A 22,302-nucleotide genomic window follows, 5' to 3' on the forward strand; every position below is an offset into this window, starting at 1 on the left:
AAACAAGGTGTAAATTGTGTTCTAATCCCTGACAAACACTGATCCCTGAAATCTCACTGCCAATATGTACATCCTGTATTGGAAAAGCTAAAGGCTACTATTAACACATTTGCTGTTACACAAAAAACTGAGAGGTTAATTACAGCACAAACACAGCTTTTATCCAAGGCACTGGCAGCCGCATATTTAAAATCACCAAAAATTAAAAACCTAAAGCATTCATTTTGAACATCATCATTAAAAACAACAACAAAAATCAGAACAGTTTCTACTGAAGAGCTTTTTTTTTTAAATACAAACGGAATTATTCTCAGTTCTGCTGTTTTCCTGAACATCTGCCAAATTATTCAAGCTTTAGATTTCAACCCAGTGTACCTTCTCTGTTTTTCAGCTGTCAGTCACAGCCTCTTTAATCTGATTTTTTTTAACTCCCCAGTGTCCTGAGATTCCCAGCTAAAGGGCTGGAAGGGATGGAAGCCAATGGTCTTGCAACAACTTCCTGGACCTCACTTCTTCTGAAACTTTGACAGTGTTGGCCCATGCTAAAGCCCAAAAAACACCTGAGGAGAGGCTTCTGCCCTGTCCTTGTCATGAGGCAGGCATGCTTCATGCTAAGGGCAATCAGGGAAAGCTGGGAATCTTCAGAAGTCACTTTTTTCAAGGTGTCTGGGACAAAAGGCCAAAGTAATGCAGCAAATAAGCACCCATAAACAAAATACCAAGCAATGATCTATCAACCAAAAAATTTAGCAAACAGAAGCCCTAAGGCACTGGAAGTTATCCCAATTCCTATTAAATAAATATTCAGCTTGTGGATTGGAGTAAGTATTCCAGTAGGGATTACTATCCAATGTATCCAAGCCCTACAACCTTTTACTGGAAATATATTGGAATTACTTGCTCTATTGTATTGCACTTTAAACTGCAGTAGGCAGAAGAACAAATGTAAGTAAGTACAAATGTACAGCCTTCATGCTCAGTAACATTTGCAGTAACAAAATTTTATTGCAGATAAACCACTTGGAAATTCATTCCTGGTAATTTATGTAAAAATCAGAATTGCCACTAGCCAAAATTTCTCCATTCAAATGCCATCAAACCTGCAATAAACTTAATTAATGAAGATAAAGGCAGCATTTGTCTTGTTGAAATGAAGCATTAATTGTCTGAAGGTGAGGATTCAGCTTTAAGGTTAGACAGTATCTGCAGCACAAGGGAGCTGCTTTTCAAGAGGAGCTTGAAAGATAAAGCAGAAAGCAAGGAGACTCTTCAAAAGCTATCAAAGGTCTCTCTTCAAAACGAATATGAGTATCACAGCCTTTTCTGCACTTATGGAATTAAACATTGTACCCGATAAGAGCATGCACACCACATGTCTGTGTTCCAGACTCCTGGAAATCCATGAACTTGAAGAAAGGCTGGGATGTCAATGAAGGTCTTTTCATGGGCTTTGGACTGCCCCACGTTTATATTTAGCTAACCAGAGAACAGATCCTCATGAAAGAGACTGTTTTTTCCTCCCCTCACCTAATTCCAAGTGAATAGATTAAAACTGTGGTCACCTTCTCACTCCTGAGTGCCCAAGGCTGCCGCAGGAGGACTGAAAGAGCTGCAGAGGAAGGCAAGATTTACCCTGGGACACAGCAAGAGGTGAAGCTGGGTCTGCACTAAGCTCCCACCATCTGTCAGCTCTCTGCCCAAACACACCCACAGCAGGACAAATTCCTCCCTTCCTGAGCCTGGACACCGGGCTGTGTCCTGTGAGCTGTGTCCATCCCGATGGAGTTAGGCTTGGGATTATGTTGGGGTTCAGTGCAAAGGGAAATCAAAGACGCTGCCCTTCCATATTTACAGCACCCATTTCGCTTCCTGTTACCAGGTCCTGAAGCTCCAGACAGGAATTGCTACTCCAGTTCCCCAAAGGACCAAGTGCCATCAGGGCACCCAGGAGGGGTGAAGGCCCTACAAGAATCAGAAGCTGCCAGAAGTTACACCTGGAATTAATCCATCACTTCACCACAGCTCACAGAGGAGTTCTACCCTTGCACCGTTCCTGTTGTTTTGCATATTTTACTCATTTTTATCTTTGAAGTTGCTCTTCAGAGTAATTTAAACATAATAATGCTAAAGTGTGTGTTTTGAAATTCCTCTCCTCACAAGGCAGATATTCTGAAACTCCATATATATATATATTTTTTTTTAATGCTCAATAATCACCTTTTTACTCCCCAAGGTAAAAAAGCAGAAACTCTTAAGACCAGTTTCTCATTTTGTAACTAACTCAACCCAAATTTTCTGTCTATGCCACGAATCCTGGTAGTGTTGCACAAGCTGTCCCAGCTAAACAATTCTGACAGTCACTATTGGCATAGCTGCACTTGAACATGATGGCTGGACATGTATAATGCACAAAAAGGAGATTACTATTAATATGCAAAAGCATTATGCATCAAGAGCCAGGCTGGCTCAGTCTGAAGGCTGTGACTCTTAATGAAAACTGAATTTGAACAAGAGTAGTAAATGATGCTATTTATTTTTTTCCTACAAAATGGACTTTTAACCACAGAGACGCTCACCAAAGACTAAATCCGAAGAGGATATTTCTGCTTTCCTTGTGGCATGATTTAATCACAACAGCAGAGCAGTAAGAAAACAGAAGATTTGTTTTCATGCTCTTTGGAAAATAAAGAAAGAATCATGCTTTCCAATTTCATAAGTCTCCTAAACTTGATACTAAAAAAGAGGAGAATTGTGAATCTGATACATGACATTACTGTGCCTGAGGGCTTAACAGTTTATTTCTCTATTAGACTGAGAAAATGAAATGAAAAAATGAAAATGAAAGCAATAAAAACACCTGAATTGATATAAAGAAATACATATAATATGATCTAGTTTTAAACTCAAGCGGACTACTGAATGAGGAATTAGAAGAAAAACCTCCCGATTGGCAAATTTTAGCATAAAGTGATAGAACAGGAACCAGGCTTCAATGTCCAAACAGTTTCTATATATCACAGTGGTGCTTTGGCTGTGTTTTTTGTTTGTGGCTTTGTTTTGTTGTTTGTTTTTTGGTGGTTTGGTTTTTGGGTTTTTTTGGTTTTTTTGGGTTTTTTTTGGCCAAGGCTTGCAATGGCTGGAGGAAAAAATTTAATAATTATTTTTGTTTTCTATATTTAAATAAAGTGCAGCAAAGACAGTGCTAGGATACACTGTCTGTGGTGGCAAGAAGTCAGAATTTTAGGAGAGAAACTTAATCCAAGTGGAGGCTCCAGGTCTCGCCCTGGACACGGTGTTTGAAATGTGCCTTTTCATCTCCTGAAGGAGAAAAATTTTATACATTTATACACAGAGTCCTCCTTGTTTCAATTCTTTGAACTCTCCTTATTCACAGCTTTCCTTCCCCTTCAACCATCCTCCAAAGGTTGTTTTTCCTGTTAATTCTCAGGAGAACCTTGGAAACCACACCTTTCTGGGGAGGAGAGAGCAGCAAGAAACAGCAGAGCATTATGAGAAAGTGAAGAAAGCGGTGCCTGTGCTCAGCAGGGCTGGAGCAGCCCAGGCACTGCACTTTGTGCCAGCTGGGGCTCCCCAGGAGCCTTTTCCTCCTCTCCAGTGGAGCAGGAGAATGAAGCCAAAATTTGTTAAGAGTGGTCAAAAAGCGCAGCTGCCTCACAAAGCACAGGGAAGTTTTTACACACTCATCTGATGGGGCTTCACCTCGGTTATCTCAGGTGCTCACCGGATTCATCCTCACACATCCCAGACAGGAATTGCCACCCCCCTTCCCCAAAGGACCAAGTGCCATCAGGGCACTCAGGAGGGGTGAAGGCCCTACAAGGATCAGAAGCTGCCAGAAGTTACACCTGGAATTAATCCATCACTTCACCACAGCTTAGTTTGGCACCTTCACTGCTGATGTTGTTTTGCATATTTTACTCATTTTTATCTTTGAAGTTGCTCTTCAGAGTAATTTAAACATAATAATGCTAAAGTGTGTGTTTTGAAGTTCCTCTCCTAACAAGGCAGACATCTTGAAACCCCACATATGTATATTTAATGCTTAGTAATCACCTTTTTGCTCCCCAAGGTAAATGGACAAAAAGACCATGGGATCATTAGTCATACACATGTAATCATACCTCAGCAAACAAAAACCCAAGGGCCACTGGTTTTTTTCATTAGATCCCCTCACATTCCCCTCTTTGATGAACTACAAAGATTCACATTGGATAAAGGAAAAGCAATTCAATATAGGACACTGCAATAAGGGGCCTGGTTTGAAATACATTATCTGCAAAGACAGAGAATGTCAGGGTTTATAAGCCAAGATCAGCATCATCTCCTTTTCTGCAGCTATGATGTTATTTCATAACACTGAACTGCAGACAGGTCTTACAAGAACTGTCTTTTTGCTTATAGGCAAAGCACAAGAAAAATGGTTCTCTATGGGGAAGCAGAATACCTGCTGATCTATCTTAATAAGAGGTTAAAATAACATTCTCCAAACTGTTTGACAACTTGTTTTTACATTTACAGCGTGCTCTTACTAAAATCTGTTTTGAAATCAATTCAGCTCCAGGATTCCCCAGTGGATTTTAGCAGCCTGCTGTTCCAAAGGTCCACTAAAGATATTCATGCAATTGAAGCAAACAGGTGATGTTAGCATTGAACACATGCCCGGGCTCCAAATATTAGATTTTTATGTCAGGATTGAGCCCTTCTGCAGAGTTTTGAGGGAGATGGGTCAGGCAGCTGGAAAAGCTCAGTCCCTGCTGTTCAGAAAATTGCATCTGGCTCCAGCTCTGTCTCTGCAAGTGCTGACTGGGACTCCACACAGCATCCTCAGTGACAGCAATTCAACCACACTAAATCAGGGATGTACCTCCACGGTGGGTGCTTCAAGGCTCCTGAGCAGTCCTGCCCCACCACACCAGCTTTTGGAAATAGGAAGAAGAGCTTTTCACTTCACTTCTTGCTGGTCCTCCAATCTACCACTCCCCGTGGCCACTAAACTGACATTTGGCAAGCACCCAGCTGCAGGGAGTGACCTGAAACAGGTGCAAAGAAGGGCTGGCAGGATGGACACAGACTGGTTTAACAACATCACTTCCCTTTCTTTAAAGTGCTCGACTACGCCAAAAGCAAATCCCAGCCTTCTGAATCTCCATTAAAAGCTAAATCCATCTACAATGGAGCTGTGTGCAGGATTCCAACCCTCCTGAGGACAGCCAGGACACAAGCACTGGTCATGGGAGGAAGGAGATGGAAGGAGAGGCTGGCACAGCACAGGATCAGGAGGGAATCACAGCCAGGGAACTGCCCAGGGCAGCCACAGCATTTCCCTCCGTCCCCCCCCTGCAGTGGAGTTCTTGGAAAGCAAACTCTTCTATCCACAGCAGACCTTGGGGATAAACCATTTGGTTTTCATGCTTCAGCTGAAGTACAGGCACTGCCCTCCTCCCCAGAGCTGTGCTGACCATTCTGAGGAGGATGCACAGGGTAGATTTGGGCACCACCCTGGGCAGGGTAGATTTGGGCAGGCCTGGCAATGCCAAGGGGCACAGAATTCACCAGAGCCAAGCCCTGAGGACAGGACAGGAGCCTCTCCCCTCACACACCTGGCGTCACTGGGGATGCTGCAGCAGAACAAGCTGAGCACAGAGACCACCAAGGAAAGGCAGGGACTTGTGTTCCTGTGAGCGAGCACTGAGCTCGATAAGGTGAAGAAAAATGACCCTGCAGAGCTGATGTGGCAGCAGAGAGGAGACCTCAACAGCAGCTCCAAACACCGAGAGCTGTCTGACAAAGCAAGAAAAGCAACCCTCTGCACCAATTCAGCAATGACACAGTGCTGCTCCTCAGGCACAGACCCCATTCTAGAGCAGAGTTTTGAGAAAAGCTGCAGCAACCAGCCTTGGCAAGAATCTGAAGTGTCCAGTTAAAGACAAACACGTATTGCAGCTCTTCAATCAGCACATCTACAGTGCACTGCTACCAAGAGCATCCTTCATGCATTCAAGTATTTTCTGCTTGCTTGGAAGGCACATCCCTGTGTAGCAAAGGTTCTTTTAATTCACTCACTTCTAATATCTTACATTATTTAACACATCTATTGCATGCTTTGTTTCTAAACTCTACAGAACTTCTGCATTTCAAAGCCTCTGGGTTCTCCTCCTCAAGTGCAGCTGAAATTGTGAATCTGGGAACTTATGCACAGTTCTAAAAGAGAAGTCAGAGATTATTGTTACCTGCAAGGCAGCCAACAAATGACACCAGGATCAGCTGCTTCCACAGCAGCAGCAGCATCTTCAGCTGCCTGAATTCAGGAGTTCTGGGTGTCTCAGGGGAATGGTGTGTTTAAGTCTTTCAGGTGGCAAGGTTTAACCTGTTAAAAGAACAGACATAAAATTGAATCCCTTGACGGTCCTTAAGAACTGGCTTCCTTGTTAATGCACTTTTAAATAAATACAAAGCTGACAGATCCTTTCATGTTCCTCTTTTTAACAGGACTTAATCCCCAACAGAAGGGTGCATTCATATTTCACATTTTTTCATGTATGTAAGGTGCTGGAAGTTTTATTCTCTAGCAGGAGCAGAGCTGACAGGTAAGTTGATTTTGCAGTTCCCACTTACCACCAAGCTCCAGCACTGATTTATTTGTGAGATACAGTGGATTTAAGGGAAGGGAGTGCATGAGGTGCAGCCATACACAGTTCAGCAGCTGAACACATCTGTGAGGAGCAGCTTGTGCTGCACTTGCCTTGTCCAAACCATGCTGGCAACAACACAAACCAGGAACTGATTTAATTAAAGCCATGTACAACCCATCCTTTTTTTGATGCACTTGAGTGTGATGTGCTCACTGATGGCTTTTTTAGTTTTTAATTCCTCTCTGGACTTCTGCACCAGGTGCAATGACAAGCAATAAACAATTTACTGCCACTTCTACCTTTGTCACTGGCCAGGTGATAAACCCTGTGCCAAGGCCTACTAACCTGGGTATGACATTATTTTTAGTCGTATTTTTTCCCTAAAGAAGCTTCACAATATTTTTTCTTTAGCTGTAGGACAACTGTGGCCTTCATCATATTTTCCAGATGCCACTTCCACAGCATCCTCTTTCTTCAGAGGAAGGGGAGATGAGCAGGACACAGCTCAGACTAAATGATTCCCTCTGGAATAAGCCTACAGATCAGTGCACAGCAACATTAAGGTCAAGAAAGCAGCTATTCATTCTGAGGAGCCAAATCTGAGCTGTCTGAACTTGATGTTTCCATGTGAACTGCCTTTTTTTTTTTAACATTAGAATTAAGGGTTTAATATTGCTGTAGATCAAGTGTTTGAATTTCCAGCTAAGCTCCCCAGAAAACGAATTCCAACAGAGTGTGTCTCTGATACATCCTCAGCCTGTGATTTGCTAGGAGAATTTTCTCTCCTCCAAAACACATCACCCTTCGCCACAAGAAGATTATTTTTTCCTCATCCTGCTATCCCTGGCTCCTGTGGGACCCACTGTCACATCCACACAGTGCTGGCAGTGGCATCCTCTCCCTCATAACATTGAAGTTCCTGCTCTCCCATTTTTCCCACGTGCTCCTAAACCAGAAAATAAGCAAATCCAACCCCTCACATCTCTATCAAGTAATAGCTATTGATCCCCCAGCAGGAACCTGCTGCCAGCAAAGCTGGCACAGAGGAAGGCTCACTGCAGGGTTACAGCAATTCTCAGGCACCTAAAATGGGAAGGGGAATATCCCACCCCAGGGCACAACAGTTTTAGGAGCCTCACCCAGTTCTCACAGATCTCAGATCGAAAAATGTTTGTGATATGCAACTAAAATGTTACTGGCTTCCAAAAGGAGCGATGGAAGTACAATAAATTCTGTTAATTTTGCATGTTAAAAACCCCAAAACAGTGCTTTGCTAACAGTGTAATTCTTCACAGAATCACAGAATATCCTGAGTTGGAATGGGCTCACAAAGATCCTAAGTCCAACCCTTAGCCCAGCACAGGACACCCTGAGGGTCACACCCTGTGCCTGAGAGCATTGTCCAAACTTTTCCTTGAGCCAGAAAAAAAAGTCAAGTCTCACCAAGTCAGGGAGGAACCTGTTCTGCAGCAGCTCACCACTTCTAGAGAACTTAAATTTTCTCATCTTCTGTTTAGTTTTTGGTTTTGCTTTTTTTCCCTTGGCAAAGCAAACCCACAGAAACCCAAAACCAGCAGAACAAAACCAAACCAAAACAACAACAACAACAAAAAAACCCACAAAAAAGGCAAACCAAACCAAAAATAAACCAAACAACAGAAAAACTTCTTGTTGAAGCTGAAAACTTGGGAGTTGGCCATTCCTCTCCCTGTGTTTCCAAGGGGCACCTGCACAGCCTTCCCAAAGGAAGGTTACCCACGGACAGCCAGAGGCAGGTCCCAGACACTCCAGCTTGGGGCTGCAGAGCTGAATCCTGCTGGAGCATCACCATCCCAGCCCATGGAATCCAGGCATCCCACAGCTGCAGCGCTTCCCCAGAGCAGCCAGAAGGGCAGGAAGGGGAGAGGGGAGGAGGTGAAGCAGGAATACCAAACTAGGTCACTCCTGTGTGTCAGCTTTCTTGCAGTCTTGCAAGGGGGGGGAAAAAAAAAAATGTGGAGAAGCTAAATTAATTTGGTTTTGTTCTCTAAGTGCTCTGGGCAAAGCAGAACATAACAGATCCATTTCAGGCCACACAAGAACTGCTTTGGTAGAAGCTAAAAAAAAGTAAGAACAGGAAAGCTTTGTGAGTATAAAGTCATAAAAATACATCCCCAACCTCTGGCTGCATTGTATTTTAATAAATTTTAATACCTAAAGAGAGAACAGTAGCCACCAGCTAACCTTGTAAGATTAAATTACTTTAAACACTTCATTTTCCCTGCGTTCTGTGAGGTTTTGCTACCCTAGGATCTATTCCTGAATACCCCTGTTTCAATTTAAAAGCATCACACTTAGGAGTGCTCAAATTTACAGCTCTGAGCCAGATAAACGTACCCTTACACTCAATAATACCTGTTCTTTAAAAGATGCAAACCCAGATGTATGCCCAAAGTATGAACTCACTGAAGCATCTCCTCAGTTCACTGCTTCCCCACAAAGGAAACAACCCCAAAGCAGTTTTTCTCTGCAGAGAGAGGTCCATGAAGGGCTAGGAAGCCGAGTTGCCCCTGGCCAAGTTGGTGGGCTCAGGCTGTTCATAGGCCCTTGGTCAATGCTTGGCACTGCAGAAAGCTTCTGGCTTGGAAACTGCTCCAAAAAAAACAACAAAAAAAAATATCAAATACTGAACACCACAGCAGCTCAGCTCCGCTGTGACCTTTTCCTTCTTATTGCAAGGATCTGAAAGTTAGATCCCCATCAGAGGTTAAAAACCCCAAAACATCACATTGGAAAGGCTGCAGTGAGTTGCTTTTTATAATATACATATGCCAATTATTTCTCCTGTGGAAATAACCTGCATCAAAGAAATCCACTGCCAGTGCAGGGATCCAAAACCAAGGACAACGCTGAGCATTCTCTGTCACCTTCACAGCTCTGACATAACCCCAGGTGATTTTCAGGTCCCAGCCCTTTGCCTCTGGCTTTTGTTTCCAAAATGTCCCAGCTTACAAATTAATTTTTAATTTAATATTAAAATATGAATTATAGTAAAATGACTCTTAATGTTAAGAGTCAATTTCTGTCCCCCTTTACTCTGTAAAGCAAAGCAAAGGAGCAGATCCACAGCACCACTTGAGGGCTTCTGGAAATAAAAGGACCTAAACCGGTTCCCCCAAAATTCAGCACTTTGTACATAAAGGCCAGAAAGAATAAAGGAAAACAGCACCTGCTGTGGTTGGAAAAGATTTTAAAGAAACAAAGTAATAGTCAGAGAATATGCAGAAGGAAATAGAAATCTACTTTTTAAGTCAGAAAGCTTCCTATTACTAGGTAGTGCTCTGTTTTCAGAGGCCAAAGTTATTTCAAGGCAGTAAAAAAGCAAAGTTGTGAAGTGATGCAAAAAACACCAGGAAAAATGAACAGATTTCATTTCTTTATTATATATTTATTTAACTTCTCTCTGAAAGTCAATTCTCATGAGTTGCTCCAACAATTTTTTTGAAGGAAGCAACTGGTTATCCAGAAAAAAAAAAAAACAAACCCAAACCAATTACCAGACAAACAAATTAAGTAGGATGGGAGCACAGACATACAAAAAAATTCAGCTTCCTTTCTCTTCCTACAAAATTAACCTTCCACAACCTGTGAACTGTCAGATCATGTAATATGGCAAGTGATGTACAGGAATGTCTGAAAGAAATAAAAAGTTTGGGAAAGGTTCAAGAGCCAGTAATTTTATTCAGTGACCTTAATTCTTACTATGCAGAGTCAAACATAAAAAGCAGTAGTTCCCTAGAGGTGGGATTTTTATTTCTATATATAGAACTGGAACTTGTCAGAGCTGGCTGGCAAGTTCATTTTAAACTTGGAGTTTGAGCTGGAGGAATTTGTAGAGTCATCGAGTGTAAATTAATCAGAAATTCCTGGAACTCAGGAGAGCTATGGAGACCCAGAACTTATTTTTCTGTATCGATCACAAACCACAGCACAGAAAATCAAGTGATGTCCTGACACTAGAGGTCAGCAGATCTTTGCTAAGGGAGGGAATTATTAAAATCTCATAAAATCATGGAATGATTTGGGCTGGAAGGGATCTTAAAGCCCATCCAGTGCCACCCCTGCCATGGGCAGGGACACCTTCCACTGTCCCAGGCTGCTCCAAGCCCCAATGTCCAGCCTGGCCTTGGGCACTGCCAGGGATCCAGGGGCAGCCCCAGCTGCTCTGGGCACCCTGTGCCAGGGCTTCATCTGGATAAATCATGAGATTTACATCCTGGTTAATGGTAAAGTCATCTCCACAGGGCAGCATGAAAAGATGAGGTGCTGAACATGCCACAAGCTCAAATAGCCCATTTTATTTTTTAGGGAGGGAGGGAGTGATATCCACTTCTGATTTCCCTCACAATGAAATCAGCAGTTGTGCAAAATCCCCCAATCCACTTGGTTTCAATGAGGAAACAGATGAACAGTTAAATCTTCCCCATCACTGAACCAAGCCTCTGCCTCCTGCAGTCCAAGCCTGAAAGGCACCAGTGCCATGATGAAAATATTCCAGCCTTGCATGGAAACTCCACACTTCCCTCTCCGTGTTCAATAAAAAAAAGATTAGAAAATACCACAAACACAGGCTTTTGAAAATCCAAAAGAAAAATAACTAAAGCCCTGTGGTAGTTCTCCATTTGCACCTGATTTTATCAAGCCACTCTTTTCCCTAATACCAGGTAATCTCCACATTCTGCTGCAATACCAGCACAGCCCAGTTCACCTGGATCTGTCTGTGTTGAGATGAATCCAACTCAGAAGTGCTAGAAGTATCTGCAAATATTCAGGCAAGGCTAGGCTTGTCCAATGCCAGAGCTGACCACTAATTATTTACTAAAATCAAACTGGTATCTGTTATTTGTTGCACTGAAGCAGAGATGGTGCCAGTTTAAGAAGAGAATTTAGAAGGGATTTTTGTCAGTTGAAGGAAAGAGTTAATTCAGTTTGACATCATACACCAGGCAGGTCTAGAGAGTAAAATATCAGAATAATCTCATGTTAGAGATTGGAAAGGCTTTGCGAAACAAAACACAGAGGCAGTATTGACCAGCACAGAGGCAGCAATGGCAGCACACTTTGGAAAGGAACACGAATGCATCTACTACACCTGAAAGGCAGTCAATAAAAAAGGATTGACCAGTTAAAAGCTACAACAGCAAGACAAAGGACAGAGTTAAAAAACCTGCTAAGCAATGCTGGGGCTTGTTCCTAAGATAAGTTTAAAATGGTGCTCCAAGGAAAAATGTGATTGCTCCAACTCCTTTGGGATCTCATTAGATCCTGGCTCCACAGCAGCACCACTCATTAGGAAGCTGCTTCCCAGGTAGCCCCTGTGAGGTGCCTGTGGCTCTTCCTCAGCCTCCTGTCCCTGCAGGGCACTGACAGGAGACAAATCCTCCTGACCCAGCTGGGCTGCGAGCACAAAATCCAGCAAGGAACTTTCACAGAAACTTCTCCATTCCCAAGCACTGAGCAGGATTAAAGTTCTCTCCAGTGTGCCATTAGCAGAGGCCTAGTTAAAAGCATCATTTTATACAAAATTAATTTACAACAGCTTAATATGGAAGAAGCAGCAACTGTTCTGTGGAGAGTTTTATTACAGCTTCTCCTGTCTGGCTGCATCTGTCGACTCTCAGCCACAGTCCCTGCCTGCCCAGCCCATCCATCCTCTGCACTTGATCCAAACCTCCCTGGAACATGGATCTCACAGGTGGTTCTGCTCTGCAGAACATCCTCCCTGGCCCTGCACTTATTTCAGTCCCTCCTTCTCCCACTGCAGCAAAGAATATTTGTAGTGACTGAATGCCCAGTCTCTCCACATTCTCATCTCTCCACTCTGGGTGTCACAGAGCATCTCTGCTTTTTATGTCTCATTCCCCACGACATTTCAACCCCTGAGCCCACCAGCAGGGTTTTCTGAACTCCGTATCTGCAGTTCTGCCATCTCAGAGCTACAACCACTAAAAAAGAGTTATTCCATCTCAACAAAAGCAGTGTAGTTGCAAAGATAAAATAACCGAGGAATGACGTTTATCTTAAAGTCCTCAGCAATCCTGCTCTCTTTTAAGACCATCACCTTCCACAACTCTGTGCATCAACCACTTGAGAGCCTCTTTACATCTTGCCAGAGGTTTTTACTTTCCGACACCTGTGGAGACAGCTCAGCTCAATCAATCCTGGGATGCCCATGGGAACACTTCACAAAGAACCAGCTCTGCATTCTTCCCGAAGTTTACTGGGAAATGTTTACCAGACTCTCTTGAAACTATCACCATGTAATCAGTCATGAGACACAATTTAAAATTAGTAAGTCTTTGAAGCAACAGCAACTCCACATCCAACATTCACTGGAAGGCCAATTCCCACCACAGTGACTCCAATCTCGTGACATGTTTAGTTCCTGCCACTGGAAACCGTTTTTGGTGTTGGTGCACTGAAGGGGTTCCACTGACAGAGCAGGTTAATTTTTCAAATTCAAAATGCAGCTATTAAATTAAATCAAATCAGAACCATATTGCCCTTTTCTACATTACTTAGTGAAACATCCACACATGGAATTTCTGTGGAAATCTGCCTTGTCTCATCTGCACACAGACTTTGTGCACCCTGGTTAACACCGAACTCACTGCCAGGCTCCAAGCAAAACCTTCATGCAGTGCCAAAACTGTACTTCCCAAACATACAGGAGGGAAGGATGTTAAAAACCAAATACTTTCAGGCTACCATGTCTTGGGAAGAATTCTTCACCTGTGGTAACCCAGAATTTTGTGTATTTAGCACAGAGAAAAGTTTGAGGTTCCCTGCAAGTGTTAGTAACATTGAAAAGTAGATAATCCTATTCACCAATCACTGCCAAAAGCCAACTTCAGCTGCTACTTTAAGTATTTCCATTTGTACAAATACATTTCTCTGTACCTCAGTATTATTAAATGCCTTCCCAACCCATGGTACATGACAGCAAAACAACCTCGTGCAATTAAACCCCTGCTGATTAACACAAGAATGTTAAAACTGCAATGCACCCTTGATGACACGACCTGTGCTCTGCCCACTAATTCCTTCTTTCTTGGAATAACAATATTTCAAGCCAATAACCAACTTGAAGAATTTTTTTTTTTTTTCCAGAAGAGTGACCTATCACAAATCAAGTATTTCCTCTGCTATTTTCAGGCCCCTGTTCTTACAATTTGCATGCCTGAGGCTCTCCCCCTGTAACCTACCAACTCCAGACACCCTTTGATAACACAGGTGGGTCATCACCTTCAACCAGGCGTTCCAAGACAGGTACTTCTAGAGGTCAGGAATTCTGTGAACCCACATGACAGCATGTCACAAATCACTTCAAAATAATGTAGGGCTTGAGAATGATGAGAAATAAATCAGAGCTGTTGGGGGAAAAAAAAAAAAATCAAATATGAAGTTGGGTGAACTCTGGCTTGTGCAGCCACAGTGGGGGGAAAGGGTGAGACCTGATTTATATTTCCATAAGAGGAGTGACTCCAACATCTGCATTTGTGTTACAAACTCTCCTGGGCTGCGAGGACTCACTCAGGAGCACAGGAAGCCTTGGGATGGAGAAGCTGCTGCTGCTGAGTCAATATTTAATCCGTGAAAAGAAGGGTGACCACTGGAATCAGAGTGGTTTGGGTTGGAAGGGATCTTAAAGCTCATCCAGTGCCACCCCTGCCATGGGCAGGGACACCTTCCACTGTCCCAGGCTGACCCAAGCCCCAATGTCCAGCCTGGCCTTGGACACTGCCAGGGATCCAGGGGCAGCCACAGCTGCTCTGGGCAACCTGTGCCAGGGCCTGCCCACCCTCACAGCCAGGAATTCCTTCCCAATATCCCATCTAACCCTGCCCTCTGGCAGTGTGAAGCCATCCCCTTTGTCCTGTCACTCCATCCCTTGTCAATAGTCCCTCTCCATCTTTCTTGTAGCTCCTCCAGGAGCAAGGCCACAGTGAGGTCACCCCAAAGCTTCTCCTCTCCAGGCTGAACAATCCCAGCTCTCCCAGCCTTTCCTCCCTCTCCATCTCTCTGCTCATCCTGGTGCCTCCTCTGGGCTCTCTCCAGCAGCTCCAGGTCCTCCCTGTGCTGGGGCAGCTCTGCAGGTGGGGTCTCACCTGAGGGGGCACAGGGGCAGAATCCCCCCTGCCCTGCTGGGATCTGCCCAGGATATTTTATGATCCATTCCTCATTCCCATGTCCAGAGCCTTTCTCCACACACACAGAGCAGTCCCTGGTGAGGCACCAATAACAGCATTTCTTTCAGAGCACTTTTGGTGCCATCCACTACAAATCACAACTTCAAAAGCCTCTTTCATCCTGCACAGTCGCCCCAATAAAAACTCATCCCTTTCCATTGCATACATAATTCCACTTTGATATTCCTTGCCAGAACAAAGTTGATCCGTGCCTCTCGCCGTGCCCCAGCCGGAATTAACATCCACGGCCCGCATGGATCGCTGCACGGAGCCCCAGGAATGCTGATCCACGCTGGCTGCCCTGGCTCCAAGGGTCACCTACAGCAATTTGTCGGCAGTTCCCTCTTCATCAAAAATTTAGAGGCTGCTGAATTTCCAACGATGCTACAGCCCACAGTAAAACCATCTACCTCAAACATTGTTTTAAACAGAATGTGCCGTTCTCCCTCATATCTCTACTCAAAATCACAGCCTAGGACAGCAACATCCTACCCCTCAGATGGGCTTCAAACCCCAGGAAGTGAAATTCAGGCAGATCCTGAACTGAAGCATCCAGGGAGCAAAGTGCCCCAGTGTGACAACAGGCCAACAAGCACCTAACTGAACAGAACCAAAAAATCCGACACAAATCTGAAGCGTCTCCTCAACTCCCTCCCAACACGAAGATTAAAAACAAAAGGGAAACAACAAAAAAACCAACCATAGGCAGCCCATTATATGCCACAAACAGCAGTGCAGTCAATCCACTTTAAAAGTGCTGACAATATTACTCTTCAACTTAAAAGAATGTAAAACTCAACACAAAAATACTCTCCACATCCAAATGCACCAAAATTTACATCAGCAGCACCCTGTGTTTAACTTCTCCTAAGGAAGAAATTACTTTGAATTTCAGAGCTCTCTATAACAAATATTATTGCTCTTAGTCCCAAAAATCCTCATCAAAATGAGCACTCCAGCCTGCCTGGTCCCTCTCACTACAGGAGAGACTCAGAAACTCAATCAGAGCAGACAGAAACAACATTTCCAACCCACTAAACCTCCCTCACACTGACAATTTAGACTGCAACATATGAGAAAAATCATTCTGCGCTGAATACCTTTAGAGCTGACAAATTAAACAGTCAGTACACTTTAGGCTTGAAAAACCCAAGAGACTTTTGAGGTGAAACAGTAAAAGGTGTTGCTACCTACACATACATACACAGGTATTTACAGAGACATAAATATATATATATATTTTTTTGTAGCAGTCTAATTATGTGTAATAGACAACTGCAGAAAAACCTCTTCTTTCTCACCCTCTCTTTCCTCCTTCCAGGACTCATTAATGCTCAAGTGCCTACAAGAAAATGTATTCAATTTAAATGGCATTTTTGTCCTATGCCCAACTCAATACAGGAAGAAACCCCCCCATACACAACCACATCTTTAAAATACCCAATCCAGCCTTAAAACATGACCTGTGCATTGCACTAGGCAGGAATTTTCCAGAAAAATCAGTACAGTTACTTCTTTGTTTCCAGTGGAAATTAAATAATTCCTAACAGATGTGAGGATGAGAACCTGCACCTCTCCCACCCAAACGCCACCATGGCACTGGGGCTTCCCACAAAGGCCTGGCCTCAACCTGGCTTTTAAATGGAGAAAAGCTCTAAGATTGCAGATTTTAAATTCTTTAATAATGCATTTTAATGCAGACTTTTCTGGCCAATTTACTTGGAGCAAGACAGGACAGCCTTTCCCTGCTGCCCTGCACAGGTCTGATGGCTGGGTTGGTTTTATTTGAGGTTTTTAACATTAGAGAGTCTAATCCATCAAAAGCTCACACAAATAAATGTATTACAGGACTCAAAGGTGGATGACTGTCCTCTACATGGCTCCTCTGGTACACTTACACATGGTGTGAATTTGGTATTTTATTATTACATTATACATTTGTTTCTTTTTGACCAACATCACTGAAACTTCCCAGACTAAAGCTGACATAAAATTGGTGCTCCAGCATCCCATTTGTTTACAGCCCAACATGCAACATGTAAGGAGATGTTTTATCTCTCTGTAACCCCAAAAGAACAGTTACTTCCCAAGAAGTAATAAACCAAGAGAGAAAAATGGGATAGATGCTTCAAGGGGGGAAGCAAATAAGAGGAATAAAGGTAAAAATGCGAAATTTACATTTTATATACAGCTTCACTCAGCCTCTTCTTATTCTTTTCAAATATATATCTATATATATATATCTATAACCTGGGAATGGAGGAGCTTGATAGAAACATTCACCAATTTCAGCAAGGAACTGAGCTTTGGGAGATATGGCCACAGGTACCCTTAATCTATCCTGTCTGTGATTATCTCCCTCCAAGTCACATGCAGGAAAATAATCCCCTACAGCACAGAGCACTGATGTGAAAGGAAAGAAAAGCTCAAAGTCACAGCTGAATGGTTAGAGCTGAACCCACTTCAGCACTTTTTTCCCCCCTCTACTTCTTACTTGAGACCAAGGCAGCTTAATCTGCATTGATGTCTGTGAAGTTTCACTTGAAAAAGTTCTTCAGCCTGAGAGAGTTTCCTCTCCTATGAATAGCAGTAAAATGCTCAAATATTTTTAAGAAAAAAGTCTCTTTTCCTTTTTACAAAGGAAACTATGAGACGTTGCCTGAAAACTTAAATACTGCATTTCAGCCAAATTTCAAACCAGCAGCACAGATATTAATCAAAAAATGAGACTCTGAGAGAAAAACCACCCGGCCAGGAGTCAGAACAAAGCTCACTGGAGACCATGAGAAAACCATCAGAGATGTTCAGTGGATGAGTGTGGCTGATTCGCTTGCACACGACAGGAGACCAAGAGAATCAAACCATTTTATGGTTGTTATGAATACCACAGAACACCATAATTTTATTAATTATTATTTTCATTTTAATGAACACTCCGCCACCTCTTTCCGCTCCTCACTTTCTCTCTGTTCAGCTCCCCACATCCCTGCTCCCCTTCATTAATCCACTTAATTCCAGCATCAGTTTAGATACATGTTTGCTTCATTAACTCACTGCTGGAGGAGGACAGTACCCAGACCCCTGTGATGGAAAGGGAAGTTAATCTCAGTTTTGTGCAATCTCAATATTCTAATTATTATTTGGGTATCTTTCTTCCTTGTGTCTCCAGGACACCAAGTCTCAGCTTAAGACCGTAATTTGGAAAAAGCAGAAATTAAGAGGTTAAATTCCACGGAGTTTTCTTCCACTGACACTAAAAAATGAATGTTACAGTCTATCCCAAGATTAATGAATGCAAATATGGCTGATCCACCACAAGCAGTAAAGAAAGAACCAGGTTTTTCAGCCAAACAACTGTGGAACACCTCTTTCATCCTCCCCACATAATGAGGCCTCACTTTCAGGGAGAAAAAAACCCAACCAAAGTATTTAAATTACTTAACAAGATCTCTTTAAATATCAGTACAAGGTTAGATGTGATAAAGACTCCACCGGCTTTGCTGGGCAAGTTTGGTTTTAAAAAAAAAAAAAACAACCAAACCCAAACAAAAGTGGAAGGAGCAGAGAGCTGCACTGAGATAACATTCAGTGGTGATGAACCTGAGAGTATCTACAGTACTAAAAAAATCAATTTCTTGACTTAGGAACTAAATTCAAATTAGGAAATCTCTGTCTGACAAAGGCCTGAAAAACATGGAAGGAAAAGAAGATGGGTAGAGAGGTTAATTGGTTTGTAAAGCATTAAGAGTACCAAGAGACAAAAAGCCCTGGCAGGAAAACAAATGTGCAGAAGGGTGATGCAGAGAGCCCATGGAGGGAGATGGAGAAACAAACACAAATTTGATTTTTGAGGTTCAGGAGCTTTATTTCATAATAATAATAACAATGATGATGATATTCTTGTGAGGTTATTCATGGCACCAAAGTGAGTTTGAAGTCCATCTCCAGAAAACCTACACTGGGAGCTTTACTAACCAAAAATCTCCACTTCCCAAATACCACTTTCCCTCAAAAGTAACAATTCTTTTGCACCATGTCTAACAGGAAAGCAGCAACAAGCCCCAGGCCTGAGAAGATGCTGTTTTTCTTTCAGATCTCCAAGGTTCACTTCATGTCTTAATGCACTTGGCATTGCTCTCACCATTAATCGTGTACTGCAGACCAAGAGAAAGTGCTTTTCCAAAAATGACCTCAAACTAAATTCATAATTCTTTAAAAACCAATAAACCCACTGAACCAGAGAGCTCAGCCCTTCTGCAGTGGGCTACAGGCACACAAAGCTGCTTTACTCCCTTTAGCAAGATCCACTACCACCTTGATTTAAAGCACAGAGTGGAAATTGTTTATATGGTTTAACAACAGTCCTGTGTTTTGAGCCAGGAAAGGAAGGAAGAGGCCAGAAGACACCAGAGGTCCTTTATAAACAGAGACTAGAGATGTGCTACACAAATCCAATCCACCACTAAATCTGCACTTTTCTGGGCTGAAGCACAGTCCTACCTAACACTTCTTCCTAACCCCTCAGATCTAGGGCAGCATCCTTAACTCCTTCCAGATCCTCCCACAAAATTCCACATCCTCTGCATTTCATTTCTCTGGAGCGTCATCAGGAGGAAAGATCCTCTCTGAAGACTGAATATTTGTGTGCCAACACACCTACTGGATGGGTTCTTATCTTCATCACAGGGAAAAGTTATCCTAAGCTGAACACAAAACTTGAGTAGTCACATCTCTTACACATGGCCCAAAAGATGATGCAGCTGCTAAAATATTTGGGACACCTCTGCATCCTTCATTGTACAGCAGAGTGAAGGTGAAAAGCTTTGTGCTGAAACAGAGCCTTAAAGAACACACTTTGCCTGGCTTGAAGTGGTGCCATCAATGCAAGAACAAAGTATAAACATCCACAAAAAAACCTTGCACAAGAGTACTTGAAGCTGTGCCTGCAATGCACGTCTTTGACTCATAAAAAGGAATTTTAATTCTACAAAGGCTTTTGGAGCCTTTTTTTCTTGACTGAGCAGACCATTAAATTCACCTGACCACAATGAATCTGGGAAACAGGATTTTTCAGAGCCTAATATTAAAGGAGACTTTCAAGACTTCTTTCACTTTCCTGTAATATTAAATGGATTTCCAAATACTGGACATGATGGAGAGGAAGAACACAATCACAGAGCTTTGCCAATTGATGATAAAGCCTTGCTGGGATTTTGTTTCTAGAAGTACCAACCCCTTTTAGCCAGAAAAGCCCCAGGTATGTAAAATATATCCCAGCAAAACAAAGGGCCTGATGTTTTAGAAATCCTCCACACAATGCAGAGAGAATACATGGAATTTATCAGAATAATGCATCCCTCAGGAGGATTTGCAAGGAACCAGATAAATAACAAGTAACAAGTGTGCCCAAAACTTCAGTTTCCTGCATCTGGAGAGAGGCCCTGGCACAGAGTGCCCAGAGCAGCTGTGGCTGCCCCTGGATCCCTGGCAGTGCCCAAGGCCAGGCTGGACATTGGGGCTTGGAGCAGCCTGGGACAGTGGGAGGTGTCCCTGCCATGGCAGGGGTGGCACTGGATGGGCTTTAAGGTCCCTCCCAACCCAAACCAGTCTGGGATTCTCTTTAAGTTCATTACTAGTTAAACTTCACGAAAGTAGAGTAAATGGGTTTTCCATCAGTGCAACATTAACATTTCTTTTGTGAAAGTAAGAAAACCACATCAGCTCTCTGCTGCCATCCTTGCTGGTATCTCAGCCCCTTTTCACAGGTGCCACTTAACCAGTTCAAATCACTTTGCAATGCTATTTCCCAGGAAGCACAGGAATAAATCAATCTGAGAATGGAATGTCCATTAACACCTTTAATTAGGCTTATTGGACAAGCTGCTGAGCCTTTTGGAAAGGAAAAATGTGGATCTTTACCAATCTAGAATGAAAAGAAATTTGCATTAGAATTACAGGCACTTAACTGTCTGCAGTGCTTATTCTGGGGAATAATGCACTTCAAAATTTTTCTGAAAATACGGAGGAACTGCTGATTCCTCTCTCCCTGCTACAGGGAGCCAGGAGCTGGGAGAATATGGCCTTTGTTACAATATTGTAAAGGAACATCAGGACAGAGGAGGCTATTTTCCTTCTCTCCTTATTTTGCTAGGCTACCTGCAGGGAAAAAAATTGTCATTTTTACATTCTGGATATCGTTGTATGCTCCAGATAAAAACTCCACGTCTGGTTCTTTAAAAAATATCACTCTAGACTATTATCTGCTGGACAGAGAACATCCTTGGACACCAGTGGAGTACATCTATGTCATTAGGGATTTCTAAGTTTAAGACTTACATGTGATTTTTTTTCAGGCTGGAAACACCTACTGTGACAACACCCTAAGTTCCTAAAAAGGTAGCAGGTACCAGGTGAGGAATTAAAGGGATTCAAAGACCCAGATCAGAACTGATGCCTATTCTGCATTAAGTAATCAAGAGTCCGTCTCAGAACAAGCACAGAGTGGAGAAAACTTCAGGTTTAATCCCAAACCTTACCACTACTTTCTATCACTTTCACATCTTTTACTGCTGTGTTTTTATTTTATATCCACAGCTATGCAAAGGTCTGGGAGCCTTTTGTTCTTTCAGGGTGACCCAGAGGCAGGAGCAGTTAGCTACACAGGTTATCAAAATCTGTAACATCAGGATGTTCAGATGCTGGGGGAAGAGAGGACGGTGTTAAAACAGCTCAACATGAGGTGGTGGAGCTTTGCAACTTCCTTAAGCTGCTTAACTCCAGATAAGGAGCTTATGCAACTTTCTGAACCCTGGAGAACATTCAGCAAGTTACAGCAAACAGTGTTCAGGTTAACTGACACTTGGGACAGGCACTTCATGAGTCATTCTGCCCTCTTACTGGGGAAAGAAGCAAAAAAAAAAAACAAAACCCAAGTCCCCTCCCAAAAAACCATCTGTCCAGGAAAAGTCAGGTACAGTTTAGTAGAGGAGATGTTCCATGTTTGTTTTCCTCCATGTTTCCCTTGCATGACTTGGGGAGTGGCACAGTAAGCCCAGCTTCCGAGCCAGAGATTATTTCACATCTCTAAGTGGAGCCTGACTATGAAGAAGCTGCTTTGTGGTACTTCTGAAGCAGAAGAGCTTTAGAGGGGAGTATTAACAACAGCCATTCCAGTCACCAAACAGACCCACTGAGAGCTGTTCAGATCCTCCATCCGAAAATAAACCCATCCACCCACAATGGGCCTGCTCAAGGGTATCAAGGGCATGATAGGGACAAGGTCAAAGCCTTAAGGGCTTACAACAGGCTTGATTTAAGTTCCATCGGAGCTGGGAACTGAATGAATAACAAACAGGAGAGAGACACTCCAGTCCGCCTGGCAGTTGCTGAAGAAAATTTGACAAAAGCTCAGAAAAATCCTT

At 43.0% G+C, this 22,302-nt stretch overlaps 1 protein-coding gene across 4 annotated transcripts in view; it reads right to left on the reverse strand.

Annotated features, from left to right (window-relative positions):
* The window catches only part of LOC138117316 (contactin-3-like), a 94,242-nt gene that overhangs the window by 63,734 nt on the left and 8,206 nt on the right, over positions 1-22,302 (reverse strand). For all 4 annotated transcript variants that reach the window (XM_069027459.1, XM_069027460.1, XM_069027458.1 and 1 more), the window contains one exon: positions 6,252-6,388. In XM_069027459.1, the coding sequence (XP_068883560.1) occupies positions 6,252-6,309 (58 nt within the window). In that variant the 5' untranslated portion in view covers positions 6,310-6,388. The remainder of the gene's footprint in view (positions 1-6,251; positions 6,389-22,302) is intronic.

Source organism: Aphelocoma coerulescens, chromosome 12 (genome assembly GCF_041296385.1).
Source record: "Aphelocoma coerulescens isolate FSJ_1873_10779 chromosome 12, UR_Acoe_1.0, whole genome shotgun sequence".
Lineage (NCBI taxonomy): Eukaryota > Metazoa > Chordata > Aves > Passeriformes > Corvidae > Aphelocoma > Aphelocoma coerulescens.